The sequence below is a fragment of the Vulpes lagopus genome, chromosome 3, assembly GCF_018345385.1.
Source record: "Vulpes lagopus strain Blue_001 chromosome 3, ASM1834538v1, whole genome shotgun sequence".
Taxonomy (NCBI): domain Eukaryota; kingdom Metazoa; phylum Chordata; class Mammalia; order Carnivora; family Canidae; genus Vulpes; species Vulpes lagopus.
The window spans coordinates 69365511-69376452 of record NC_054826.1 but is presented as its reverse complement, the minus strand read 5'-3'; the positions used below and the strand labels follow the sequence as shown (position 1 = coordinate 69376452).

At 37.8% G+C, this 10942-nt stretch overlaps 1 protein-coding gene across 1 annotated transcript in view; it reads right to left on the bottom strand.

The window, feature by feature from the left end:
* Window positions 1-482: 482 nt before the first annotated feature.
* The window catches only part of DNAJC12 (DnaJ heat shock protein family (Hsp40) member C12), a 43849-nt gene continuing 33389 nt past the window's right edge, over window positions 483-10942 (bottom strand). Inside the window, exons 6-7 of the mRNA XM_041746885.1 lie at window positions 9543-9747; window positions 483-910 (exon numbers count right to left, since the gene is read on the bottom strand). Coding sequence (XP_041602819.1) covers window positions 816-910; window positions 9543-9747 — 300 coding nt within the window. The 3' untranslated portion in view covers window positions 483-815. The remainder of the gene's footprint in view (window positions 911-9542; window positions 9748-10942) is intronic.

The window sequence follows — 10942 nt, the reverse complement described above, 5'->3', positions numbered from 1 at the left end:
ATGTTCTCACTGTGAGAACATAGTTTATAAACATATCACTTGCTATATATAACAAAAGAAATCTTATAAAAACATATTTTCTCAAATAAATTATAACCTTTTCAATTTATGATTATTAAAATTAAAATAGAAATATCCAATGAAATTATTTTCAAAATACAGTTAATTTTTAAGTTCATCATGAAATTTGGGAAATTATTTATTTTACTCTATGGAATTTAGACAAGTAATTTCACATTTCTTTTTTTTTTTTTAAGATTTTATTTATTTATTTGACAGAGAGCACAAGCAGAGGGAGGAGCAGAGGAAGAGGGAGAAGCAGGCTCTCTGCTGAGCAGGGAACCCAATGCAGAGCTCAATCCCAGGACCCTGCGATCATGACCTAAGCTGAAGGCAGATGCTTAACTGACAGATCCACACAGGTGCCCCTCACATTTCATTTTAAGTCAAAAGTCAGAAAATATTTCTTGTACATACAGCACTGAGAGATTACAGTATATTTAAGAATTATTTAAATACAGAGAGAGTTTTTTTAAATGGAATTCTATAAATAACACTAATAGGAAAATACATACCATACAAGCTACTTTGGATCTAAGAGCCTTAATTCATTCAAATATTGAAAGAAACTAGTCTGAAATTTTTCTCATTCATAAAACACATTGTGATAGAATGGGTTCAAGGATGGAGGAATCAATCGGTCCTGATTCACAAACATGACAGAGAAATATAACATTGTTAAGACTTAAAGACTTGCTGGCAGCACAGAAGATGGTCTTGCTTTCTCTCTCTCTCTCCTATTCAGCAGGCACTTTTCATATTTCATAGTTTCTGAACTTCCTCAGGAGTTCTGAGGGAGCATCCCCAGACCAGCGGAAACGAAGGTGCCAAGAGTTCACATTTGAAAAACCTTTAAAGCACAGAAGAGAAGATTTTAAAATCAGAGAGGTAGGAAAAGAAAAGTCACAGTGTCTGTCAAAATAGCTTGCTGATAAGATTTCACTAAAATAAATAAAATGTAAGGGTAAGTCTTTAATATGGATTATTAGTATCTTATGTAAACTGATTATCATAAGCAGATTTTTAAATTCTTCTTCCTGCACACACATACTTTTATTTGGTGCACTCATTCAGTCATTTGTAAAGAAACACTTATCTAGCACCTATTACGTATTGCCAGGCTCTGTGCTGTGTACTGTGAAACAGCAGTGCATATCTCCTGACAGGGGTAACAGAAGAATCCACCAAACTATTAATGTAGAAAAAAAATGGGGGGAAACAGGAGAATGGAAGACCAGAGAAAGGCATTCAGTGTGGACTAGAAAGAATAAAGGTAAAAACTTCTGGAAGGAAATCACATTCAAAGTGACCATGAGTAGGAATTAGCTAGACCAGGGAATCTCAAACTTCCATATGCATAGTCATTATCTGGAGATCTTGTTATACTGGAGAGTCTGATTCTGGACGTCTGGGGTGGAGCTTGAGATTCTAGATTTCTACGTTGATCCAAGTTGATTTGGACAACTTGATTCAAGTAGTACCCAATCTCCACCTCTATCCCACCCTGTCCCCTTACCCTACTTTTTTTTTTTTTTTTGCTTTTTTTTCTATAAAACCCTTGTGAGTATCTGATATTAAATATTCATTTATTTATATATTACACATGGAGACGCCCCACTAAAAAAAAAGGAAGGGCACTGTTGGTGGGAATGTGAACTGGTACAGCCACTCTGGAAAACTATGTGGAGGTTCCTCAAAGAGTTAAAAATAGAGCTACCCTACAACCCAGCAATTGCACTACTGGGTATTTACCCCAAAGATACAGATGCAGTGAAACACCGGGACACCTGCGCCCCAATGTTTACAGCAGCAATGTCCACAATAACGAAACTGAAAGGAGCCTCAATGTCCATTGACAGATGAGTGGATAAAGAAGATGTGGTGTATATATACAATAAAATATTACTCAGACATTAGAAACAACAAATACCCAACATTTGCTTCGACGTGTATGGAACTAGAGGGTATTATGCTGAATGAAGTAAGTCAATTGGAGAAGAACAATCATTGTATGGTTTCACTCATACAGGGAATATAAGAAATAGTGAAAGGGATTATACGGGAAAGGAGGGAAAATGAGTGGGAAAAATTAGAGAGGGTGACAAAACATGAGGGACTCCTAACTCTGGGAAACAAACAAGGGGTAGTGGAAGGGGAGGTGGGCGGGGGATGGGGTGACTGGGTGACGGGCACTGAGGGGGGCACTTGACAGGATGAGCACTGGGTGTCATACTATATGTTGGCAAATCAAACCTCAATAAAAAAAGAAAAAGGAAGGGACTTCTTAGTGATCACAAAATGTAACTAAAATGAGGAATAGATCTCAGATTTCTTTTTCCTTTCGATTTATCTATTTTGATTTTTATTTATTTTTAATTTTTCGGGGGTTGGGGGGGCCTGGGTGGCTCAGTCAGTTAAGCATCTGCCTTCAGCTCAGGTCATGATCCCAGGGTCCTGAGATGGAGTCCTACATCTCTTCTCCCTCTCCCTCTGCTCCCCCTGCTGGTGTGCTCTCTCTCTGTGTCAAATAAATAAATAAAATCTTTTTTAAAAAAATAAATAAAGTAAAATTTTATTTATTTTTTGAGTAGGAAGTATATTTACATGGCTACAATTCAAAAGGCACAAAGAGTACATACTCCAAAAGTCTTCCACCCTTCCACTCTTCTGATGTTTCCAAAAGACAAATTTGCTACCAGTTGCCTGCCTATCTTTCCAGAGATAGTACAGGTATATACAAATACATGCATACATTCTCCAACACCACCTTCTCATCCCTTCTTTAACCTAAATCCTAACATATGGTCCACTATTCTGTTTTTTCACTTTTTGTTTCTAATATAGCTTGATGTTTGGTCTTTATCGGTATATGAAGAGCTTTCTCATGCTCTCTTACAGCAGAGTATTCTGTTGTATGATACACAAAAACTCAACCCTACAGAGGGGCATTTATTTGTTATTCCGCAGTGAATAACATGGCACACATGTCATTTGGTACATAGGTGGTCTGTAGGATAAAATTTGTGGAAGTAGCATCAAAGTCTTTGTGCAGGGGCACCTGGGTGGCTCCGTCGGTTGAGCATCTGTCTTTGGCTCAGGTCCTGAGATGGAGCCTCACATCCTGCTCCCTGCTCAGTGAGGAGCCTGCTTCTCTCTCTCCCTCTGCCCCCTTCCCCAGCACCGCTTGTGCTCTTTCTCTCGTGATCTCTCTCAAATAAATGGATAAAATATTTTTAAAAAATCATTGAGCATTTGTAGTTTTAATAGACATTGCCAAACAGTTCTCCATAAAGCTTGACCCAGCAGCAGTTGTTTTCCTTCACCCTCATTAACACCATGTTAACAAACTTAGTAACCTTTGCCAGGCTAATGAACATGAAACAGTGTGGTTTTAATTTGCCTTTCTCTTAGTATGAGTGAGTTTAAGTATCTTTTCATATGTTTCAAGGCTATTTGTGTATTTTCTCTTCTGTGAACTATCTGTTCATTTCCCCTGTTCATTTTTTTTTTACTGAATGGTTGATCCAATGTCTCACTGATTCATAGGAGCATACATTAAGAGAATTGCTAATTACATTTTGCTAATTACATTGAGATTAAACATCTTTTCAGATGTTTAAGAGCCACTGTATTTTCTCTCCTAAACTATTTATAGAGTTTCCCTCCTATCAACAAGAATTAATTTATATTTAGATGAAAGAACCTCATGTGCTTAAATGCTTAATAATAAAAGGATATTTATAGATGCCTCTAATCATGGGAATTTGGACACTTCACTTGAAAGGAAATTGGAAACAACTTTCAAACAGCTGTCGTAACAAAAAGGTTAACAGTAAAAGATCTCTAGAAATACAAATAATTTATTCCACAATAGTAAGGTTTCTTTAATTCTAAACAACTTTGTTAAAAACTAGAGAAAAGGTCATTTTCCTTCTCTACTAGAGGGAAGGTAAACTGACAAAAGTTTTCTTGCTGGCAATTTGGCAAAATTTATCAAACTCATTAAAAAGTTTAAACCTTTAACCCAATAATTCTACTTCTAGAAATTTATCCTAAGGAAATAACCACTGATGTGCTCAAGGGTTTAACTATAAGAATATTTATCATGACATCATTTATAAATGTTTTTTAAAATCAAGAAACAATCTAAATCTCCAGCAATAGGGCAGCCCAGGTGGCTCAGCGGTTTAATGCCTGCCTTCAGCCCAGGGTGTGATCCTGGAGTCCTGGGATCGAGTCTCACGTTGGGATCCCTGCATGGAGCCTGCTTCTCCCTCTGCCTATGTCTCTGCCTCTCTCTGTGTGTCTCTCATGAATAAATAAATAATATCTAAAAAAAATCTCCAGCAATAGAAAGTTGGTTAAAAGTCTTTGATATAGTCATTAACAATTTTTTAATATTTATGGAAAAATAGAAAAATTCTTATAACATATTGCTGACAGATAGTTACAAAACAGTTTACACAGTATGATCTCATTCCTAAATTCATTATTGCATAGATATTTACATAAAATTTTTGGAAAGTCTACAAGGAATTATCCCTAAATAGTTGGAATAGATGTTTTTCATTTCTGATACTTTTTAAAAATCTGTATTTTCTTATTACTCTGCAATGAATTCCTTGTGTCTTTTTTTTAAGATTTTATTTATTTGAGAGAGAGAGAGCATGAACAGGGGGAGAGGCAGAGGGAGAAGCAGACTTCCTGCTGAGTGCAGAGCCCGAGGATGCAGGCTCTATCACAGGACCCTGAGATCATGACCTGAGCTGAAGTCAGATGCTCAACTAACTGAGCTACCCAGGTGCCTCCCTTGTGTCTTTTTTTATGTTAATACTATTGTATATTACAGAATAATATACAAAATATGCTTCCATTGATATTTTAAAATATTATCTAAATATCTAGTCAGAAAAATACACACAGAACAGTTGTCAATGATTGTCTTAAGAAGATGATCTGTTGGGCAGCCTGGGTGGCTCAGCAGTTTAGTGCTGCCTTCAGTCCAGGGCCTGATCCTGGAGCCCTGGGATCAAGTCCCACATCAGGCCCCCTGCATAGAGCCTGCTTCTCCCTCTGCCTGTGTCTCTGCCTCTGTCTCCCTCTCTCTCTCTCTGTGTGTCTCTCATGGATAAATAAATAAAATCTTTAAAAAAAAAAAAAGAAAAGACGATCTATTTGTACTATCTTTAGAATTATCAGAGAAAACAAATTTTAGAATTTCCCTTTTGGGAAAAAGAAAAAGGAAATTTCTGACAACTGTAATTGAAATACACACAAACACACACAATATGTACAGTATGATCCTCTTAGTTTTAGATATACTGACAAATATAAAAATATAGCAAAAGATCAATAATAGATATGTCTCTAGGTGCTAAGATTACAAGTTGTATTTTCTACCTTTTATTTGACCACATTTCTCACATTTCTACTGTAAATATATTTGTTATTTCATAGTTTGAAAAATGGTATTTTCTAGTTTAGGTTCCAATAGAAACAGACCCCCAAACAAGAATTCAAATGTAAGTGGCTAGTTCATTTTTTAGTAGGCTCCACATCCAATATAGGGCTTGAACTCATGACCCCAAGATTAAGAGCTGGATGCTCTATTGACTGAGCCAGATAGGCTCAGTAAGTGGCAAATTTAAAAGATGATTCACGGAGGCCCTGGTAAAAAAGTAGGGAAAGGAATCAAGTTTATAAAAGGTACATTATCATGCAAGTTGCTACCCTGGGCAACTGGGGTTTGATTGCACTAAAGACCCTTGGAAGACAACATAAAAACCCCTCAGAGCTGTCCAGTTGGAGAAGTAAAGGAGCCTCCCACTGGCATTCATCAATAGCTGATGGCTACATCCAAAGGGTGTTTATTCCCTAGCACTAAAGCCACGGAATAAACCAGCTCAATTGCCAGAGAAAGCCCTCTGGTAGAAACTAGAGAGTTGACAAAGGGAAGGTAGATGTCCAGAACCTATAGCAGCACACATCTGCAACATATGATCTTCTTTTTTTTAATTCCAGAATGTTATACAAACTATTTTATTCTAGAATTGCATTTATCAGAAGTTATATTTATTGCATATTTGAACAGGAAGAAAGGAAAAGTGAGACTGTTTCAAACATCAGTTTTCAGAAACTGTGCTCCATATTTTACTGGTTGTAGTGAAGAGTCAGAAGAGGATGTGGAATATTTGATAGATGTTCATCACAGAAGAGGCATCAAAAGGCAAACTCCAGGGAGCCCGGGTGGCTCAGCAGTTTAGTGCTGCCTTCAATCCAGGGTGTGATCCTGGAGACCCGAGATCGAGGCCCACATCAGGCTTCCTGTATGGAGCCTGCTTCTCCCTCTGCCTGTGTCTCTGTCTCTCTCTCTCTCTCTGTCTCTCATAAATAAATAAATAAAATCTTTAAAAAAAAAAAAAAGGCAAACTCCAAAGTAAATATCAACCACTGCTTGAGGAAATTATTAAAATATGCTGTAAAGGTATGTGAGAAGCCACTCTGGACTCGGTAAAGCTGACATGAATAATATTTCTTAAATGTTGATGTTACAGAAATTTACAGTAAAATAAAGTTACAAACAATCACACAACTGCAGTTTGGTATATAAACTCCAAATGTAAGGTGCTACTCATTACACCCAATAATCTCTTAAGTGGCATTAAGAAAATACTGGTAAATGCAGCTTTTCGTAAAATCTCATAATTCTTCTCCAACAACAGCTTCTCAGAACAATGATCCTCCCGTAACACTCCCCTACCTCTTAAAAAAAATTAAATTAAATTAAATTAAATTAAATTAAATTAAATTAAATTAAAAGGGATCCCTGGGTGGCGCAGCGGTTTGGCGCCTGCCTTTGGCCCAGGGCGCGATCCTGGAGACCCGGGATCGAATCCCACGTCGGGCTCCCGGTGCATGGAGCCTGCTTCTCCCTCTGCCTATGTCTCTGCCTCTCTCTCTCTCTGTGTGTGACTATCATAAATAAATAAAAATTTAAAAAAAAAAACCACTCCCCCACCTCATTCCTTGGTCACAGTAAGAGAATACACCCACCATATGAGGGCATCCAAACTGACATCACAGGGGCACATGGTGGCTCAGTTGTTGAGCAACTGCCTTTGGCTCAGGTCGTGATCTCAGGGTCCTGGAATGGGTCCCGCATCTGGCTCCCCACAGGGAGCTTGCTTCTGTCTCTGCCTCTCTCCCTGCCTCTCTCATGAATAAATAAATAAAATATTTTAAAAAATAAACTGACATCACACTGTATTGCACACCTGAAACTAACACAACACTGTATGTTAACTACACTGGAATTTATAATAATAAAATAGGAGCAAAAAAAAACTGATACCAAAATTTATTCTGAGTAAATTATAATAGATTTATCCTCTGGAATACTTATCTGCTATTTAAAAGAATGAGTTAATTCTAAATGTAAGAGTCTAAGGAGAAGCCCCATAATAATAAATGCCAATACCAAAAAAAAAAAAAAGCACCTACCATGTACCTGGTCTAAATATCTTACATATTTTATTTACTACTCAGAAAAACCCTTAGGAGGTAGACACTAATGTTTCGGCCATATAATAAGAAAACACAGATACAGAGAGGTTAATTCACTTGCCTAGGGTCACACAACTCATCAGTGGAAAAGCAGAGATCTGGTTCCAGAATGACATAGAAAAATGAGCACAGTATAATGCCATTCTTTATTTTGAAAGCCCTCATAAGTGAACGTATATTTGTATATGCTTGTTTTAGCATAGAGAAAAATGTGGAAGGAGATGCACTTGGGCATCTGCATTGGTTACTTCAGGAAACAGAAGCAAAGAACTATGGGAGGCTGGGGTAGACACTAAGTCACTGTCTATATATGAGTCTTTGAATTTTCTAATAACAAGCTCCTATTACTTTAGGGTGTTTTAAATATATAAATAATTAATTTTTTAAAGGAAGAGAAAATTTCATGGAGTCTGCTGGGAGGGATTCCAGTGGGGCTCCCAGCCTCATGCCTGAATCTCTGACATAATCAGCTGCCCCTACCCCTCCAGTTTGGGTAAACTCAGTCTAGGTCTGAATCTGAAACAGAGTCAGAGGGAGGCCCCAGGGGTTCAGGAAGCACAGATCTGAACATTCCAGGCTGAATAGAAAAACATTTTTATGTTTGCCTATGTGTGCCTGTGCGTAGGTGTTTGTACTTGTGTATTTGCTTAAAACTGTTTTTTTTTCCGAAATTCGGGCTTCTGCTTTGATCAGTTTGTTACATTATAACCATACCCAGTTATAAGGCTGATGCAACCAACCATCTGCAGACTCCACAAAAGGAAATCTTGAGTAACCGGCAGAGACACCTGAACCACACCCTAAGAATCTTTATCCTAGCAAGTAATGAGCATATAGAAGTTCTCCCCAAAGAGAGATTTCAAGTGACTATTTCTAGAAAGACAGTAATCCACCATAAATTAACTGTCTTCTTTTTCTTTTTTCAGTAAAGATTCAAGGATTCAAGGACTTTCAGGAGCCTTTGGTTTAAAGGCTAAATTCTAAAGAGGTGTGGAATCACAACCCTGAGAATCAAGCAAGAATCTGCAGGACAGCGACAGGGTGTGAATATAACACATCTAGACGAGATCAACATAGTGGGATGGCTAGAGACACAAAGAAATGATAATCATGGCTGACATTAACCCAAGACCTGCTTGGTAGGTTAATCACTGTGCTACGCATTTTGCACAGATCTCAACTACTCCTCATGATAACTCTATGAGAAGGTACCATTATGATCTTGATTTTATAGATGAGGAAACTGAAATCTAGAGAAGTTAATTAACTTGTACCAAGTAATACAGATCATAAGTAGTAGAGCTAGTATGTGAACCCAGGTGGTGTAGCTTGGATGCTTAACCTCTATAATGCTCTGCTTCAGTGGATCTGTATATCACTCAGAATGTCTACAGAGCTACTTGCAGATAAGGTACCTTCTCCAGTTGGTGCAATGCCTTACAAAAAGACTCTGAAGCCAAAATATCTTCATTCAGGTCCCCCCCTAGCTGTATACAACTTGTACAGCTTTGAGAAAATTACTCAGCCTCTCCAGATGTCAGTTTTCTCATTTGTAAAATAAGAATAATATTGGTACCAACCTCACAAGCTTGTAGTGAGGATTAAATAAATTAACATATATAAAATGAATATTAAACAAGATAATACATGTCATGTAACGTACACAAAGAACATTCCTATACATAGGAAACACCTAATAAATGGCAGTGTTATTTCAGAATAACAAAAATGCCCCAAATTTTCCCTTGCAAGGAATGTATTGAGGAATGTGTCTTCCAGTTTCTGTGTCAGTGCTAAGTAAGCAATCTTTAAATTTGGCACTATTGTTTAGTTGGAAAAGGTTGAGAATAAGTACAGTATAAACCAAGCCCTTTAATTTCAGAAATTCTTTGTCTGCAAAGCTACATGACTTGACTTACTTGGAGAATCAGGATTTTGTGGGGAGAATGACTTCTCCAAGGACTTGGATTCTTCTTGCTCCATTTTCTCTGTGGTTGAACCCAGCTCCTCTTTCTTGATTTCTCTTTGCTTGTTCCATTCCTCATTTTCAATCGTTTTGTTAAGACTCTGGTCAGATTCTCCCAGCATCAGGTCTTTTTTACCTCTGACAGCCCAGTGCATTGACTACATTAATTAAAGCAGACACATAATATAAACATTATATAGTATTCCATATTTAAAGTTCGATATGTGGTAAAATCTGACACAGTATTATGAATTTTTCTGTAGGTTTTATTTCAAAATAAAAATGTTAATTTTGGGGTGCCTGGCTGGCTCAGTCAGTGGAGCAGCTGAGTCTCGCTCTCAGGGTGGTGGGTTTGAGCCCTGGGTTGGGCCAAGAAAGAAAAAGAAAAAGAAAAAGAAAAAGAAAAAGAAAAAGAAAAAGAAAAGAAAAGGAAAAGGAAAAGGAAAAGGAAAAGGAAAAGAAAAAGAAAAAGAAAAAGAAAAAGAAAAAGAAAAAGAAAAAGAAGGCCCTTCTGTTGGCCGGGAAGGAAAGAAAGAAAAAAGAGGAAGAAAAGGAAGACAAGGAAGACAAGGAAGACAAGACAAGAAAGAAAGAAAGAAAGAAAGAAAGAAAGAAAGAAAGAAAGAAAGAAAGAAAAGAGGTGGTGCCCGGGTATCCCAGTCGGTTAAGTGGCTGATTCTTGATTTCAGTTGAGGTCGTGATCTCAGGGTCCTTGGATAGAGTCCCATGTCAGGCTCCATGCTCAGCCAGGGAGTCAAGTCTGCTTATGGATTCACTCTCTCTCTCCCTCTGCCCCTCCCCCTGCTTGTGCTGGCTCTCTCTCTCTCTCTCTCTCTCTCTCTCTCTAAAAGAAAGGAAAGAAAAAAGAAAGAAAGAAAAGAAAAGAAAAGAAAAAAAAAGAAAAGAAGAAAGAAAGAAAGAAAGAAAGAAAGAAAGAAAGAAAGGAAGGAAGGAAGGAAGGAAGGAAGGAAGAAAGAAAGAAAGAAAGAAAGAAAGATACAGAAAGAAAGAAAGAGTGATACAGAAAGAAAGAAAGAGTGATACAGAAAGAAAGGAACTGATACAGAAAGAGATGGTACGCCTGGCTGGCTCAGATGGTAGAGCATGCAACTCTTAATCTCGGGATTGTGAGATCAAGCCCCAGGCTAAGTAAGGAGAATCCTGAAAAAATAAAATCTTTAGGGGGATCTGGGTGGCTCAGTAGGTTGGTTGTCTGAATCTTGGTTTTGACTCAAGTCATGATCTCAGGGTCATAGGATCGAGACCTGGGGGATCCCTGGGTGGCTCAGCGGTTTAGCACCTGACTTGGGCTTAGGGCGTGATCCTGGAGTCCTGGGATCAAGTCCCGCATTA